Source organism: Python bivittatus, unplaced genomic scaffold (assembly GCF_059951505.1).
Source record: "Python bivittatus isolate LINGU-HERP-01145 unplaced genomic scaffold, Pbiv_v1 ctg000210_np1212, whole genome shotgun sequence".
Taxonomy (NCBI): Eukaryota; Metazoa; Chordata; class Lepidosauria; order Squamata; family Pythonidae; genus Python; species Python bivittatus.
Genome location: NW_028277053.1, coordinates 17,022,787 through 17,041,227, shown reverse-complemented (window position 1 = coordinate 17,041,227; position 18,441 = coordinate 17,022,787). Strand labels below are relative to the sequence as shown.

The 18,441-nt window shown below is 46.4% G+C and overlaps 1 protein-coding gene across 3 annotated transcripts in view; it reads left to right on the top strand.

Annotated features, from left to right (window-relative positions):
• The first annotated feature begins 3,417 nt into the window (after nucleotides 1-3,417).
• The window catches only part of PCDH9 (protocadherin 9), a 679,545-nt gene continuing 664,521 nt past the window's right edge, over nucleotides 3,418-18,441 (top strand). For 2 of the 3 annotated variants that reach the window (XM_088139520.1, XM_088139518.1), the window contains exons 1-2: nucleotides 3,418-4,157; nucleotides 5,393-8,555. In XM_088139520.1, coding sequence (XP_087995646.1) covers nucleotides 5,520-8,555 — 3,036 coding nt within the window. In that variant the 5' untranslated portion in view covers nucleotides 3,418-4,157; nucleotides 5,393-5,519. Of the gene's footprint in view, nucleotides 4,158-4,501; nucleotides 4,891-5,392; nucleotides 8,556-18,441 lie in introns of those variants that run through there. The other variant, XM_088139519.1, reaches the window with a different exon arrangement.

Here is an 18,441-nt window from a genome sequence, read left to right as displayed (position 1 = left end):
ACTGTCTGTCCCCCCTCCTCCTCCTCCTCGCCTCCCATCAATATGGAACGATTGTCACCCACTTCTGTCTTAAGAATCACGGAAAGTGGATTTGACCTCAGAAGGAAAGTTCCATGTCCATCATAATCATAACTGAGTCTTCTGGAGGAAGATTTTACCTTTAGCTTACAACCCAAACCCTGGTTAAGCTGGTGAAGATATCTATCTCTTACATTAACTCTTGAATTTTACCTGTATATCTTCGATCCTTTCAGAAGCCCTATTTAAGACAATCCAGGGTATGACAATAAATGAAAATAGGCCATTTGCCAATGAAGGAGGACCTTCAGCTTGGCTGACTAGGTGTGATTAGGCAAGCTGAGCAGAACATTTACAGGAACATGATAATTTCCCTTTTCCACCCTGCCTTCTATAAATACATATGGAGGGGGCAGGTAAGTATTAACTATGTGGTGTACTTTCTCTTCCGTCTTTTACTCAACCATTAAGAAGTGAACAGTACTCTGTGGAATTCCATCCCTTATCTTCTTCAACCCAGAGTAATCCATTAACATTTGCTTTTTCAGAGCTCCTTGTCAGCCATTTTGTACACCTAATCTATTCCACCACCTTTTAACCTGCATTTCTCCAGCTGATTTGTGGGAATGACATGTTCAAGGTATTGCTGTCAAAAGCCCCAAAGCTCACTTGCTTTGCATTTCCGTCAACCAATATGAGACCTATAAATAGCATTATCATGACCTGTTCTAAGAAGAACAAAAGAGGCAGTCTACAGAATCGAGTCGAATATGGGCTTCAGCCAAGGTACCTGGGTGATAGTCATGATAGTCAAGTGGGGAGGCAAAGCAACCCAGATCCCTACAATGCTAAGGGGACCCCAAAGTATCTTACTTACATTTCTCAAGGTTAGTAAGTAAACCATGCCTATGTGACTATCACCCTAACAATGTTCTGGAGGTCTCTTAAAAAAACACGGCAGGTCTCCTGGGCCTTTGGTAGGGTGATTGTGGGATATTGTTGTCCAGATGCTTTAGATCCTTTTGTTTTCGTTCTCTAAACTGTAAGCTCCAGAGTCATTTTAGAGTGGGGAAGCCTCCAAAGTATTCAATTAAATTAATAAATACAGCTCAGACATCCAAACATCCTATTCAGACAGTAGAGTACAGATGAACACACATGAGAAGCAAAGGCTTTGCAACGTAGAGCCAGTTCCCCTCGGGACTTTTGCTTACTGTCCAAACTTCTGAAGGGAGGGCTCCATTTTGAAGGGAGGGGTCCCCTCATTCAGAAACTTCTACTCAGGCCCCTTGGGGAAGAACTAGATCATAGCTGCTCCCTGAGGCAGAACCTCAGGTCAAGTCTCCTTCAAGGAGAAGTCAACTCTGGGTGACTTTGTGGATATTCCCATGCTCTTTTCTTGGAAGTGGTACCAAAACGGTACAAAAATGGAAAGACTCTGAAATATCCACAATGGAGGAATGGTTGGTGAAGATCACAGAACTAGCAGAGATGGCCAAATTAACTTGCTTGATTAGAGAAAGATCAACAGCTACATTTATCAGTGACTGGAGACCCCTTATGGACTTTTTGCTGGAAAAAGAGAAAAATGAACTTGTGATTTATGGGTGTGAAGATTAGAAAGGGGAGCTTATGGAAAGAAGGAAATTATGGTGTAACCTTACAGAGAGAGGGTGAAATATAAATGCACTTATAACTGCTGTCCAGATATCAGAAGCCATGTCTTTATCATCTTCCTTTTCCATCTTTTTCTTTTCTATTTCTTTTTTCTTTTCTTTTTTCACTATTTACTATTTTTATTTATTATCTACTTTCTTTTATGGTTTTTACTTTGTTAAAAATTTCTTCAATAAAAATTATTAAAAAAAAAAAAAAAGGAAGTGGTACCAAAGTGGCTTTTTCACTTTTTTACCTGTTGCTGCCAGCCCACAGGGTACCTATGTCTAGATGCCTCTGCAAGGAAAGTGGCACGCTGGCAAAGTTGCTTGAACCAGAAACTCCAAGTTAAAATAAGCCGCAGGCTTCAAAGGGACAGATCAGGACCACACCTGAAAATCAACTGCGGTATTATGTATTAAACTGTATTAAACTGTGTAACAAGTCATGAAGCGCTGCTCTGTGTATTGCCTTTGTTGCTCTGATTGGTTGATTGTGTTAGCCTGATGGGTCAAGAGACAAGCACCAACAAGAGATCATGTCCTGAAGCAGCCCAGTCCTGATAGCCAGTTTACAGCCTGATTTCATTCATATATGAACGAGTTGAATGGTGCTAACTGTCCTCGTGCCAACATAGGGATTGCTTCTCCCTCTCTGGAGACCCCAAGGACCATGAATGATGTGAGGTCAGCCCTTGGCTTAGAAAGCAACTATTTGCTGATTGTGCTTCCTTCTGAGATTCAGAGTGAGATGTAGACTCAAGAGTGACATTCTGGGAACTCAGGGGCCACTGTATCACCAATCCGTGTGCTATCTCTTGGCCCCTGCTGCTTGCAAATAGCTCTCTCGCAGGTAGGTCCCCCCAACCCTGATGGAGGAGATGCTGGACCCAGAAGTTCCACAGCTGGAAAGCCATGGATTCCGCCTTCCTAGTTTGCCTGTGGGAGCAGCTTCTTGAAGCTCCTCCTCTGGCTGAGCAAGGGCAGAGACCGGATTCAGCATCTCCCCCTGGATAGCAGAGTGGAGCCAAGGTGAGGGAGCAAGGCTCTGGACCCCCCACCGCAAGTAAATGGGGCACTCACTGTTCTCTCTGGGCTGACCAGCGGGCTCTTGGGACTCTTCCCCGGGAACCAGGCAAGGCAGGAGCCAAGTCCCCAGTTCGGAGAAGCAAGCGGTGGCGACAGCCGCAAAGAGACGCACGTCTCGCCTCCACCTGCGCGCTGCGTTCCCAGCGTTTCATCTTGCCTCCCCCGACTTGCCCCCCCCCCCCAGGTCAGCGCCGTCGCACCTCTCGGCCAGGCCGGGCCGGTTCGCTACGAGGCAAGACGCTCATCCTATGCTCAGAGCTGCGCTTGCCTCTCCGAGGCAGGAGGAACGCTGGGAGGTCGCGGACGGAAAGAAGCCAAGCGCTGGGAGTCTTGATGCCGAAAATAGGCTCCGGGGCTGCGCCAAGGCGCTCGGTCCGCCGCTGCCCGAGTCCCTCTCGCCTCCGCCGCCCCCCTCCGCCGCCACCGCAGCCTCCTTAGCCATTCAGCACCGCGGCAAGCAGGGCGCTCGCCGCTCCGCCGCCTCCAGGCCCTGACCGACGCGCCCCTCGTCCTATAGGCGGGCCGCCTGGGCCCCGCTCCCCGCCTCCTGCCCGTCCACCCAACCCGCTGCCACGGAGGGGCGTCGCTTCGCCCTGCTCACGCCCTCCCTCTGGGCTTACCGAGAGTTATATCAAGAAAGCCAGTTCGGAGAGAAGCAGGCGAGAGAGGAGCAGAGCGGGAGAGGGACCGGGCGAGCGGGCGCTGGACGGGCTTCCTCCCAGCCCAGCAGCGGCGCGAGCCGGCGAGGGGTCGCGGGCACGGGCGGCTCCTGCCCTCCACGCCGCCTCTTCCTTCCCCCGAGCGAAGTTGGGGCTCCGTCTCCAGTCGCTGCGGGCGCCGCCGCCGCCGCCGCCGCCGCCGATGAGAACGGCATGGGGAGCCGCGGCGGGCGGCGCGGCGCGTGGCGCGCCCCGGATCTGAGGGGGAGAGAAGCGCCCCGGGCTGGCGGGCGGGCGGGCTGGCTGCCTCGGGGGGCTTGAGCCGACGCGGCCGCCAGACCCCCAGGCGGGACCAGCCGCACTCGGAGCATCCCCGCGGGAATCAGGCAGGCGGGCAGGCGGGCGAGGAGGTCCCGGGCGGCGGCGGCGGCGAGGAGCAGCAGCAGCAGCAGCAGGAGCAGGAGGAGGAGGAGGAGGAGGATGACGACGCCTAAGCCGGACAGAGCGGGGAATTTGTTCTCGGGAGTTGTGGATTTGCCACCGCCGAGCCCCAGCGCCGGGCTCCGGGCACACGCGCCGGCCTTCCCCGTCGCTTGCTGATTTCTCTCGCTCCGCCGCTCCGCTCGCCGAGTTTGGTGGCGGCGCCCCCAGATGCGCCGCGGAGGGCGCGGGGAAAACGGCGCCCGGCTCCCCGCTTGGCTTCCTGCAGTCCGGGGAGGCGAGGAGCAGCGGCCACGTAAGTGCAAAGTTGCAAGCTCTTGCGGGGGGGGGGGGGGGGCTTAAAATTGGAGCGAGGTTCGCGGGGAGGGGAGCACATCTCCTCTCGGCTGGGTGGGGGGAGAAGGTGTCAACACCCCCCCCCCTTGCCTGCGTCAAGGTAAGGTTACAAGAGCGCAGGCATCGCCGCGGTGCTTTTCATGCAGATGCAGATTTGAGTCTCATCAAACTCTTCCCCGCCCCCCCGTCTGTAAGGACGCCCCAGCTTTCTTTGCCTCCCCGGAGTCGGCTTTTTCTGACCCAGCACTCTGAGGGCTGCGGTATTTGTGCCTGGCAGCGGCTTGCGCGGAACCCAGCGGAGGGGCAGCCGAGTGGCGCTGCCCGCCCCCCAGGGAAGGAAGAAACCCCCCGTTTCTGCCCCTTCCTTTGTAAACAGCTGTTGGGCTGATGCCCCGCGGCGCCCAGGCACCTGCTAGCCTAACCCTCTGTTTATCTGGAAGTTCCATGGGGGGGGGGAGGAAGCTCACCCCTTCTTCACCCCCCCCCCCACTCTATATGGTAACCTCTGGAGAAGGTGACATTTTGTCTGGCTTGGGGGAAGGAAAGAGAAGTCCTTTAGTCTCCTTCAGGTAAAAGGTTAGGAAGTGGCCAGAAAGGGCTGCTGTTGCTGCTGCAGATCTGTCTGGAAAGCTCCTTCTGCAGCTGAGACGATCTCCGTGCATCAGAGGATAAAAGGCTCACCACCAGGCTAGGTAATTTAATTGGGGGAGGGGGGCTGCCAAATGCTTCCAACTGCTTGGGCTGCTTCCCTTCCCTTCCCCTCTCTTAACTTGCCTCCAATGGAGGGGTGGGAGGTGAGGCAGGGGATGGTATGGTCCTGGCTGTGGAGTGATGGAGCCAGTGTGTGCATGTGTGTGCCTGCTTGTGTGTCTTGGTGTGGATTGCATCTGCGCCTCCCCCCCTTACCCTCGACTCAATCTTGTAACTAGTTAATTTCATTCTCAGTGTGCACTCAGCACTAGTGGCGGTATATTGGTGCATTCATGAAGAGGGAATCTCTCTCTCACACACACACACACAGACACAAGAAGGAAAGCAAGAAATGGAAGCAGGTGGCAGAGTTTTCCTTTTTTTTGCAAGTGTGTGCATGTGTGTGTTGCAGAGATGTGGGACAAGACTTGGCCGGTGCATCTGGTACCAGTCAAAATTAACGCTTCTTTTTAAGAAATGTTGTTCTGATTGTGTTGTTGGCAGGGACTGTTGGGAAGTCAGAGACTGGATGTGATGCAGCCGGCTGTCTTCCTTTTACGAAGAAGCCAGCGCTCCTTTGTGGACATCTTGGAACCCTAAAACCCTGAGAAGGATCTATAAACACATTATCATGGACCTGAGGGATTTCTACCTGTTGGCTGCTCTGATTGCCTGTTTGCGGCTGGATTCTGCTGTAGCTCAAGAACTTATTTACACGATCCGAGAGGAGCTGCCTGAAAACGTCCCCATTGGGAACATACCAAAGGATCTGAACATTTCTCACATCAATGCTGCCACAGGAACCAGCACTAGTCTGGTCTACAGGCTGGTCTCCAAAGCAGGGGACGCCCCTTTGGTGAAGGTGTCCAGCGCCACGGGGGAGATCTTCACCACCTCCAACCGAATCGACAGGGAGAGACTCTGTGCTGGCGCTGCTTATGCGGAAGAAAACGAGTGCTTCTTTGAACTGGAGGTGGTGATCCTCCCCAATGACTTCTTCCGACTGATCAAGATCAAAATCATTGTGAAGGACACCAACGACAATGCCCCGATGTTTCCATCCCCCGTCATCAACATCTCCATCCCCGAAAACACGCTGATCAACAGCCGCTTCCCCATCCCCTCCGCCACAGACCCTGACACTGGCTTCAACGGAGTACAGCACTACGAACTTCTGAATGGGCAAAGTGTCTTTGGGCTGGATATTGTGGAGACTCCGGAAGGGGAGAAGTGGCCTCAGCTGATTGTGCAGCAGAACCTGGACCGGGAGCAGAAGGACACCTATGTGATGAAAATCAAAGTGGAGGATGGAGGAACGCCCCAGAAGTCCAGCACGGCCATCCTCCAGGTCACAGTAAGTGATGTCAATGACAACAGGCCGGTTTTTAAAGAGAGCCAGGTGGAAGTCCACATACCTGAGAACGCCCCAGTAGGGACCTCGGTCATCCAGCTCCATGCCACAGATGCAGATGTAGGAAGCAATGCGGAAATCAGATATATTTTTGGGGCCCAGGTTGCTCCTGCAACTAAGCGACTCTTTGCTTTAAACAACACGACTGGGCTGATTACAGTTCAGAGGGCCTTAGATCGAGAGGAAACTGCCATCCACAAGGTGACAGTCCTGGCCAGTGATGGTAGCTCAACCCCTGCCCGGGCCACCGTGACCATCAATGTGACTGATGTCAATGATAACCCCCCTAACATAGACCTCAGGTACATCATAAGCCCCATCAATGGCACAGTGTACTTATCTGAGAAAGATCCTGTCAATACCAAGATCGCGCTCATTACCGTCTCAGATAAGGACACTGACGTGAATGGCAAAGTGATCTGTTTCATTGAAAGAGAGGTGCCATTTCACTTGAAGGCCGTTTATGACAACCAGTACTTGTTAGAGACCTCTTCCTTGCTGGACTACGAGGGCACCAAAGAATTCAGCTTTAAAATAGTTGCCTCTGACTCGGGCAAGCCCAGCTTGAACCAGACCGCCCTGGTGAGAGTCAAACTGGAGGATGAAAATGACAACCCTCCCATCTTCAGCCAGCCTGTCATTGAGCTGTCGGTTTCTGAGAACAACCGGCGCGGCCTGTACTTAACCACTATTAGCGCCACTGACGAGGACAGTGGCAAGAATGCAGACATCGTTTATCAGCTTGGCCCCAATGCCTCCTTTTTTGATCTGGATCGTAAGACTGGGGTTTTGACAGCTTCCCGGGTGTTTGACAGAGAAGAACAGGAGAGGTTCATTTTTACTGTCACAGCCAGAGACAACGGGACCCCTCCCTTGCAGAGCCAAGCGGCTGTGATTGTTACGGTGCTAGACGAGAACGACAACAGTCCCAAATTCACACATAACCATTTTCAGTTTTTTGTGTCAGAAAACTTACCAAAGTATAGTACTGTAGGAGTGATCACAGTGACCGATGCAGACGCGGGTGAGAATAAGGCTGTGACTCTCTCCATCTTGAACGACAATGAGAACTTTGTTCTGGATCCTTACTCTGGAGTTATAAAGTCAAACGTGTCTTTTGACCGCGAGCAGCAAAGTTCCTACACCTTTGATGTCAAGGCTATTGACGGAGGACAGCCACCCTGTTCTTCTACTGCTAAGGTCACCATCAATGTCATGGATGTTAATGACAACAGCCCGGTGGTCATCTACCCCCCTTCCAATACTTCTTTTAAGCTGGTACCTCTCTCAGCTATCCCTGGGTCTGTGGTAGCGGAAGTGTTTGCTGTCGACATTGACACAGGAATGAACGCTGAACTGAAATACACAATAGTCAGCGGAAACAACAAAGGCTTGTTCCGTATTGATCCCGTGACGGGTAACATCACCCTGGAAGAGAAACCGATTCCAACTGATGTGGGGTTGCATCGGTTGGTGGTCAATATTAGTGATCTGGGCTATCCTAAATCCTTGCACACCCTTGTCCTTGTGTTTCTGTACGTCAATGACACCGCAGGAAATGCCTCTTATATTTATGACCTGATCCGCAGGACTATGGAGACCCCCTTGGATAGGAATATTGGGGACAGCAGCCAGCCCTACCAAAATGAGGACTACCTTACCATCATGATCGCTATTGTGGCAGGGGCCATGGTGGTCATCGTGGTCATCTTTGTCACAGTCCTGGTCCGCTGCCGCCATGCTTCCAGGTTCAAGGCTGCCCAGAGGAGCAAGCAAGGGGCCGAGTGGATGTCCCCCAACCAGGAGAACAAGCAGAACAAGAAGAAGAAGCGGAAGAAAAGGAAATCCCCTAAGAGTTCCCTGTTGAATTTTGTGACCATTGAGGAGTCCAAACCTGAGGATGCTGTCCACGAGCCGATCAACGGGACCATTAGCCTTCCAGCTGAGCTGGAGGAACAGAGTATAGGGCGATTTGACTGGGGCACGGCACCGCCCACCACCTTTAAGCCTAGCAGCCCCGATCTCGCCAAGCATTACAAATCGGCCTCTCCACAGTCTGCTTTCCATCTTAAGCCTGACACTCCCGTCTCGGTGAAAAAGCATCACGTGATTCAGGAGCTCCCTTTGGACAACACCTTTGTTGGGGGGTGTGACACCCTTTCCAAACGCTCTTCCACTAGTTCAGACCACTTCAGTGCCTCAGAGTGCAGTTCCCAAGGAGGCTTCAAGACAAAGGGCCCCTTACACACCAGACAGGTAAACGAGCACTTTTACTGGTCTATAAGTACTGCATACAAGTGCCCACTCAACCAGTACTAAAGTGCCAGGAGGAGTCTTGGCCTTCGGGATAACTTTAGCGTAGTTTGACTAAGGAGAGAGAAAGGGGTGAAAACGCGTCCCTTGGCTTTCTCGCCTCACAGGACTATGCATTTGTATAAAGGAAAACAGTGGTCCAAAGTGATACGTCACCAACCTTTTTTGCTTTTATTTTAGGACAAGTGGCACGCACACACTCATTCACAGATCCGTTCACAAACAGAGGTGCACGCATGCACACGCACACAGGTACACCAACTAGGGCTTAGAAGCAAGGGGATAATGTTTTGTCAAAAACATAAGAATGGTGCTTGGTCTGCCAGATTCAGATCGAAGGGGAAAAATATTAGATGTACTGAAATGTTTCAGGGTTCAATATATTAACTTCTGATTGAAGAAAAGTTGTATTTTCACAGGAGGCTGGCTTAACTGTCCCCCCCCCCCCCATTTATTTCAAACCGATCTGGAACATTTGTTATGTTACTGCTTTTAGGGGCTGATTTTGTCTTCTCCAAGGCCCAAAAGTTGTGTTGCACTGAGTTGGTCGGGCAGGATACAGCTAAGCTGTGAGGACCTCTTCCTCTGTTCTGAATTACAATGGTTTCAGTTGTATAGTAGTAAAACTATGTTTCTGTTAGGGAAGAGAAAGATGCATTTTATTTGTGTGTGTGCTTTTATTTAGTTTATTTTCCTGTTTTAAATGGCCAAAGTACACCTTCAAGAGGAATGCATTTGTTTATAATGGAGGAAAAAAGAAAGTCCGCAATGAATTATGCAGGGAAGAAGTCACTCCATTGTAAACACATTCTCTTACTAGCCCATGAGCGAGTTTTCATGAGTCATTTTAAAGCTGTGAAGTATGCCATAAAAAAATTAGGTCAAGGAACCTCATGTTTCATCCAAATCCAGCATTAGGGGTTGGGGGGATATTATTCTTACAATGATGATCTAGGTCAAATTATTTCTGGCTAATAAAGATTTAAATGCAGTGCTGTCTAATTCATTTCATTGGTGCTTGTCTGTCGCCACTAAGTTAGGATGCAAGAATGCACCTCTAGATGGCGCTACGGGACTGCGTTGGCTGCGCTGGCTGACTGCCAGTCCTGCAATAGCTAAGAATGGGGGGGGGGGGGGACGGTTCAGACTGGTACAGAAGCCCAAAGAAATCCTTTCTTTAAGAACAGTCACGCTGAAGGGACCAGTAGTTAAGCTGGCGTGTTTTCTGGGGGCTCAGGCTGCTTAATTTTCATTGCATCATTTGTTGAAAGGGTGAGCTGTCAAACCCATCTCGTGGCTGACATCCTGTTTTCTTGAGTGCTGGTGAAGGGTTTGGTCTGTCTGGTGGGTCCATGGAGTAAGGCAAGGCAAGGCCCATTAGAAGAGGTCTTTGTGCCCCCCCTCCCTCCGGGACGGAGAGTGGCCATTCTCTAGCTTGAGTCATTTCCAAAGCTGGGTGCTGGCCTTCTCAACATTGCTTCTGGAGTTTTGGACTGGTCTCTGCTAACAAGGTGCAGTATTTATAGCCCCTGCAGAGGTCTGTTGTTGAAGTAACTACTCTTAGGACACTCAGTGAACTTGTTAAAAGTTATTTGAGGTGAAATTCGACACGCAGGGCTCTCCTTTGTAAGCGTTTTGGAGCATTCAGTATTTTTAAAGCAATAGCATTTACACAAATTATATCTAGGTAACTTTAACACAGGGGTGGGAGGGCAAGGAAGGGCATCCAAACTTGATGTGCCTCTAAACTCCTGGGTAACTGGCCAACCTGAGATTGGAGCATCGCTGCTTCCTCCCTCTGCCTCCTTCTCCTTTTGTTATCCAGTTCCCTGACATTGTTCGGATGCCATGTTGGGTTCCACTCTGTTCTCTGCTCCTGGCCCCCATTACAGGGTTGGGTTCTAATTTCTTTCAGAAGTCCGTAGGGGATTAAAATCACAAGTATGTGGCAATTTTCCCGGCACAGCATGTAAGTCAAGCTTGGCACCTCAGGATGGGCAAACCTTCGGGAGCAATGTTTTCATTGATAACTTCTAGGTCCTGCTTTTCAAGAAGGGGTGTGGAATTGGAACACTGCAGGTGGGCTCTTTTTAGGAAGTCCTGTTTTGATGTGTTGGAGTCCGTGGGAAGAGTTGGCGGGGCTGAAAGGATTCAGGTGACCCTCCCCCCATTTCACTGTTGGATAGTAAGCTTTTTAATAGTCCAGAATTGTTGCATGCTCACGTTTCCAGAGGCAGTTGGAACCATCAGAATCCTGTAGGTTTTTCTTCAGTTGCAGCAAGACAATCATTCTTGCACTGAGCAATGGACAGATGTCTCCAGTTAGTGCCTAGTTTTGCAAGGTTTCGAAAGCCCAATTGCCCATAAACTGCTAATAATGGATTCTGCTTCCTATTGCAAGACTTGGTTTGAAAATAAGCATGTAAAGTTTTCTGGCGGGCAAAGATGATATGCCTGGCTGATCCCAGTGATGCCAGTAGGTGTGGGAGAAACGGGTTCATTGTTATGCTTTTTATTCCTGCACATGTTAAGACGTTGCAATTAAGTAAACAACCATTCCTGGAAATATATTCTGTTGACATCGACAGAACTTACTTGCACGCAAATGTGTTTAGCATCAAGGTGCAAAACTAGTGACTTAAAAAAAAATCGGGTGAGAAAATTGACTTAGTACAGAGTCAGAAAATACAGTAAAAAGCACAATGTATTTTCTTTCATAAGGAAGTGATCCGGCATTGTACCTATTTAGTCCAATGGGCCTTGTGCAGGAGAACATCCAATGGATTACCCCAGCTAAACAAATAAAAATAGATAAGCAATACTGATGATTTTTGTGGGGTGGACAAAGGGGAATTGGTTTGGAGAATGATTCTACTCTGGTCATTCCTTTGCTAACTGGGGACCTGAATGAGGGGGAACTTATTCTGGGCAGGCTCTGTGGAAGTGATTTAAAACTGCTGGGTTTATCTTGAGTCCCATTATTTAAGCCAGACATTTGAAGGAGAATGTAACACTACCTTGTGCTCTGTGTTAATATCACACAAAATCTTTAGGTTGTTTGTTTCTTTTAATAACTGAGCTATCACAGAATCGCTAGGGTAGATTTCATAACAGAGTCTTGGGGAAAAAAATCAAAATATCTGTGTAGTTTAGCAGACAATGTTATTTGGTTCCTTTGAGCATTTTCATATGCTGTGGGATGTTTAGTGCTCTTGAAAACAGTTTTTTTGTTTTTGCTTTTTAAAGATCTCAGAATCCTTTGAGCAAACAGCACAGATTCTTCTTTTCTCTTGTGTCTTTGTTGGTCCACCAGATTGTTTTTGATGTTAAAAAATGCTTAAACAAAGATCAAGAATCTAAGATAACATGGACTGAAATAATTGGGGGTAATTGGTTTATCCTAACATTTGCTAGGGCTGAAAATAAATTATTAATACTTCACTAAGTGTGTTCTTTGTGAGTATATAATACTTAATGGAATAATATTTTGAGTTCTGTTAGGCTAGCAGGGGATTGTCATGCAAATATGCTCAACTACAGATACTCATAATTAAGAAAGTTGTGGCTTGATATTTGAGTGCCTAAAATATGATAGCCTAAACACTAATCCTGAAAACATTTCTAAATGCTGCAGATTGGATAGCTGTGTCAATTCCATAGTACGTGCCAAAATGGAAATTGCAAATGATTCTTTTGGCAGGCATGAGAAGACAGATGCTTTGAGTAAAATAGGAAGTGAAGGACGGAGTGATTTTCTTAGATAGAACAATTCTATCGGACGCCTTATTTTTAAAAAGAGTGGCCTGGTTCAGACAAAGTGTGGAAACATAGTTTAATATTCTGGACATTATTCAACTTTGTTTTCCAATGTGACTGTGAGCGTTGGGGGGGGGGAATGGAAGCATTGATGGGTTTTTGTTTGAACTGGGAAATGTGGTTAGTTTTTAATCAGCATACGTAAGCAAGTTTGGGTTGCCAAGTGCATTATGAAGCTGGCTCATTTGAGCAAACCACACTCAAATTATACTTTTTCCCTCTCAGACATAATAACGAACTGTGATTAGTTGAAAGCGAAGTAGTGAAACGCTTCGTTGCCTTGTGTCTTCATGGAGCATTTAAGCTTGGGACTCAGTCCTGTGTAAAGATCTGGGTTTAGTGATGGGTTCAGACATGGCCACTGGCTGCCAGATGCTGCATTGTTCTGATGGAGAATTGACCATGCCAGAAAAAGTACCATATATTGAATCTGGTTGAACATTAAGCTATTTCTGCTTGCCCGTTATTTGGCAGCACGTAGGACAGCATCTTTCCCTTGAGACCCAATCTGTAAGGAAAACATTAAAGTGGGGTGGAAGCATTGCTCAGCTTCCCTGAGCAGCACAAAATACCTTTTATGGTTTGATCGCTGTTGCCAAGAAGGGGGGAAAAAAAATAAATGCTGGGCTAGGATTAGATCACAGAACCTCCCCCCCTCCCCGCAAAACGTCTCAATAGATGCTTTCTAAAACCTTGCAAGATAGCAAATGAAGATGAGCCATTTTTAGGCCTAGGGCCTGCTGTGTTTGGTGCTTGTGCAAGACTCAACTGTGAGCATGGCCCATTGAAAAGCAAAAATGCAAAAATGGTGGGTTTTCTTCAGTTTTCTAGGTGGTATGGTCAATGGGGAAGAATAATGGGCATCGGTGGTATAGTAGCATCAGCACCGCCTTTGCTAGTCTGAGTTTTGAAGCATTTCCATTCACCTGAAATCATGACACCGTCGGCTGAAACTTCTGGAATAGGAGCTCCTTCAGTTCTGAGTCTGTGTCTTCCAGCAAAGAGCTACAATCCTGATGAACTGCATTAATTTATTTCTAATTACCTTTATGGACATTTGACCAACTGACTGATCCAGTAGCTCAGTCTGCCATAAAATCCAGTAGAGAAGCCTTTTAAATAATAACATGGAGATCTGCAAAAAATATATAAACGATCCGTTCCCTTGAGTGTTTCATAAAATTGCAGCAAGAAAGCAACGTTGTGGTTAACTGCACTAAGGAGGAGCAACCTCTCTCAGGTGGCTTGTTGTCTGTGATTTATTTCTTTGCATTTATGATAACAGCTGATAAAAAGGACACTACCAGAGCTGTTAAACCTCTCATAAAGCTAGTTTTCTTGGCTGCAGGAACAGTTATGGGAAGCTGTGGTGTAAGAAGCTGAACAGGAATGGTTTGCACATTGAAATCTTTTGATTTGGATTTTTGCCCGTTTGGGAAGATTGGGGTTCAATGAAGACTGTTCCCAGAGAACATAAAGTGAACCTGTCTCTATTTATAGATGAACTCAGCAAGTAAAGGCAATAGGAACTTGGAAGGCCTGTGCAAACACAGTGCATCTTTGGCTACCTTACACAACAAATAAAAAGTTGGGAGCTTTTGTTCAGCTGTCGAAAGATATTCATCTTGGAGAGGAGGCCAAGCGTGGAAAACTTCAGCTGAAAAGATGTTTTGGTATGCGTGGAAGTGAAAAGCCTGGGAAAATAGGGGGCTGTAATGGAAATCAGAGTATAACCTTAAGTGATAATGCTATTTCCAAGGACTGCAGTGGAAATACTAAGCTAAAAATAAGGCATTCTTTTCCTTTTATGTACATAGAATCAGCAGCCCGTTAAAACTCCCAAGATGCTTTTCTCTTCCTTTTTCTTTCATTCATGAGATTGGGGGGGTGCTTGCGTGCTTATGTGTGTACATGCAAGTATGTGCGTATCATGTCAATGTGTACATGGCTCATTCAGCTTTGTTTTCCCACCGAGATGCCCGCAACTTTCTTAAACCGCCTCACACACGTACAGCAGGGAGAATCGGTTCCTGACCTGCGATACGGGGACAAGGAGGAATCTTCTGGTTACCATTTCAGATTTTCATTTTCAGAGGAGGCATTTTTCTGACCCTGCAAAACCGTATCAGCCACATTTTATTGACAGCCGTTTTATTGTAGCTAGCAGCTCTACAGTAAGCTGTTTATTGCTGTTTCCTAACTCAGTTGACAGCAATTGGGGAATTAATTTCCTTCCCCCCAGCGTGCCTTCTTGGGTATAAACAACAGATGTTTAAAATATGAAAACAGTGACCCATTAACATTTGACAACTTTTGAAGTACATGATTCCAAGCTACCTAAAATTAAGATGATTGGGGGGGGGGGGGCCGGAAAAAAAAGGCAGATGAAAAGACCTGCTTGGCAATTGAAACAAACATATAAATAAGCATTTTATGTTGTTGCTATTTTGAAGGATATCCATACTGTAAGCTACTTGAGGTCAGGGACTGGTTTGATTTTTTTTTTTAAATGCAAAATGCTTGAAAGCATCGTTTACAGAAATAGTACCATTTAATTAATGATAATACGTTAATACACAGAGATGGACTTAAGTTTCTTCCATCTGAGAATAATTGGCAGTGATTCCTATATAATCCGTGGATTATGCGTTTCTACATTCCATGTCTTATGTGTCAGTTCCTCTGTAGGCTGCAAAAAACCCCCAAAAATGCAAATGTTCTCAGAGTGCTTCCTGATACCATAGTAATCTATATGAAGCAGATGCTTTTATGTGATAATCACTCGTGTCTTTCACAAATACAGCGATTGCTTTTTTTCCCTTTCTCCAGCACTGTTTTTGATTCAGTTGGGAAAAGGAACAATGTATAAATACTTCCTGCTTCACAATATGGCATGGAAGAGGAACCTTTTCCTAGGAAATTATTTCTGTCATGGATGAAATGTGGCACAAAGCGCCTCTTGCCCCTTCTTTCAACACATTTGATCCATCAGCTAACAGGGACCGTTGTAGAATTCTGCCCTCCCAAGGATGTTCGCGCTTGGGGTGTTCACTGCTTTACACGTCCCTCTCTTTGGCTGCAAGCTAGTTCCAGTTGTACTGACTGATGGCGTACAATCCTTTGCGGTTTCGATCAAAAATAAGCCCTATTGCACTTAGAAAGGGTTGCTTCCAACTCACTGTCCTTGGAACAGGCACTACAGGTTGTGCCTGTTAAATACAGTGAAATTTATTTCTAAGTAAACACACACAGGATTGAGTGGTATGGAAATCTAGGGACTCCGGTAATCCCGTCATCTTGAACTGGGGTTGAATCATGACTGATTTGAGTTGAATTGGAGAACAAACATTTCCAGAGTGCGATCCATCACACCAGGAGATTGTGTGCCAAATGCACTGCAGCCTGAAAAGTGAGCGACAGGACAATTGTTCACATGCTTTCTTAAGCCGTTGGCTTAGTTTAGCTTGGATAATTGTAAGATTTGCAGCCTCCATAGCAACTGAAATATACCAAGAGAATCCTAACCTGGTTGTCCTGTTACCTGGATTAGGTACGCATGAACAATGTGGTGTCTCATTCCACCTCATAGGTGTCAGCTTTGGAAACTTCAAGGCTTTTGATTTACATCGAGTATAGTCAAAACTGATCCATACCTACACACAGACCCTATTTGAATGGATAAACATATTTACAAATCCATAATGTTGTCATATGTGATTGTCCACTGAAGTCAACAGTGGAGAAATCCTTCTTTTTTGCTAGTCTGTAACTCTCCTGTGGGGTTTTTAAACAGTTGCTCATCAATTCCATTGTTGCACAATCCACAAAAACTGTAAGCATTTTCTATCTCAATAAAGGTATGTGCTAAACTGAGCTGAAAACAAAAGCAGATTTCCATGCAGCCAAGAAATGCAACACCCTTGAAGGATAGGGGACTGTTTGCATGGACTAATGGATGCTGAGGACCTAGATGCACAACTGCATTGCAGTGCCTGCTGTGGTGTAACACTGATGAAGTACATGTTACACTGAGAGGGCATTGCTGTCATTGTTGGCACTGTCAATTGGAATGTATGACCTCCACGCAAGGGACTCTCGTTTTCTTTTAACATAGATTTATTTTAGTGATATCCTGGGAAATGCAACAGTGTGCATATTAGTGGATAGTTATTTTGAAGTAACCAAAGAAGGCTGTTCTCTGATTCTACATCTAAGCAACAGAATCCTTGTTCCTCTCTCCATCCCAGTGGCATGTTGGAGATAAATTACTTGAAGGGAGCTGGGTCAGCCGCAAATGAAGGCCATTACTTGGTTTCACTGAAGACATTCAAATGCACCCCATGGCCACTGCTGATAAAGGGGTATCAGAAGCTGTGACCTGCCTACTTTCTTTCCCCATCTTCCTTTTAAAAATGCACAATTTCCCCCTTCCATCTTTTGCTTCATTATTACTGATTGTAATATTTTAGTGGATCAGGGTGGTTTTTTTTTTAATTAATGAGTAACCTCTCAAAAATGAATTAATTAGCAATGTTGCAAAACTTTCAGCCTCCTCAAGGAAAGTAACTGATCCTTGTAAGTAAATTATACCAACATACTGTTTGTAATCTATTACACTCGTACTGTATCCCATCCTTGGTCCCAAGCCATCTCATCCTATTTTCACCTATCCTCAAATAAATCCTCAAATGAGAAATAACATTTTTTCAGGCTTTGCAGTCAAACAATGGATTGAAATGTCCGTAATAGACCTGGGATGTGCCCTTTCACAGCCAAATTTGCAAATTTCAGGGGTAATGTCTGATTGGAGACGTTCTCATGTGTTTTTAATGTGAGCGTAATTCATGGTGCAGAAGGAGAACTTCTTTAAACTGTTTCACTCTGTTCAAGCTAACCTGTGTTGAGTGTCCTTCAGCCCTTGCATTGAATTGGAGTCAGACTGGACCCCAGCATGCACCACCAATACCCATAAGGCTTGATTAAATATCTCAGTAGACTGAATGTATGAGCAAAATCCTCCCCCCCTCCAAAAAAAGTATTTTTACTCCATCTATTTCGCATCAGAACCTTTCCCACCCAAAACACATTACTAAAGGTTGTCCGGTCTGTTCTTGCTGCTACAGGGTGTATTGTTTTAAGCATGACACAGTCAAAAAGAGTCCAGTGATGCCCATGGAAAACTAAGTCATAATGTGGTTTATTTTGTGATGAATTACCATGTTTTAAGAACCCAGTAAATCATGGCCTGTGCCTTATTGCAATTTATGAACTCAGCTAACTGTGAATTATCCAACAAATCCTGATTAAACCAACTGCAACCAGTGGAATCTGTGTGCCCAAGCAATATTCTTCAAAAACTGGGCACAAGTCTGTAAAGACTAAGTGTATCTGTTAGTGTGTTACAAATCATGGGGAAATGTGTACAATTCATCTCTGACACCAGGTATTTTTCTTCTCCTTTAAAGTAGTTTCAGGGATAGAGACTTCCAAATAGAGAAGTGTCAGCAATATAAGCCCCAAAAGGAGGAAATGTAATCATACAAGTGAAATTTGGAGCAGAGGGTTTGCAGGCTGAGAAAGGTTTAGGTGTTCCCATGTTGCTTTTCAAAAACAAACCTGGCCTTATAGCATATGCCATTTGTCTATTAAGGCTGCAAATATCTAGATAATCAATAGATGGCAGCAATAAGTTCGGTTTCCTTTATCTCTCTGCTGCCATCTAGAAGTCCTCTAGAGTTCTGCAGCCCAGACATGATAGCTCTAATGTAGTTAGCCTAGTTTAGCCACTGTTTTAAACGGAACTTCAGGACAGCTAACATTTAACGTATCACATTCTAGAGCTGGAAAGCAATATCTGGCCTCAGTGCTACTCCCAGCAAGGTTCCTTAGCATGGATAGAAGTAAGGAAGAATCTCTAATAATATAAAGGATCATTGGCCATATTTTGAAGGCACCATTTCAAAAACAAGAGGGTCCCCTGTGCACCAAGAAAAGCAAAGAATTATATGGTTGG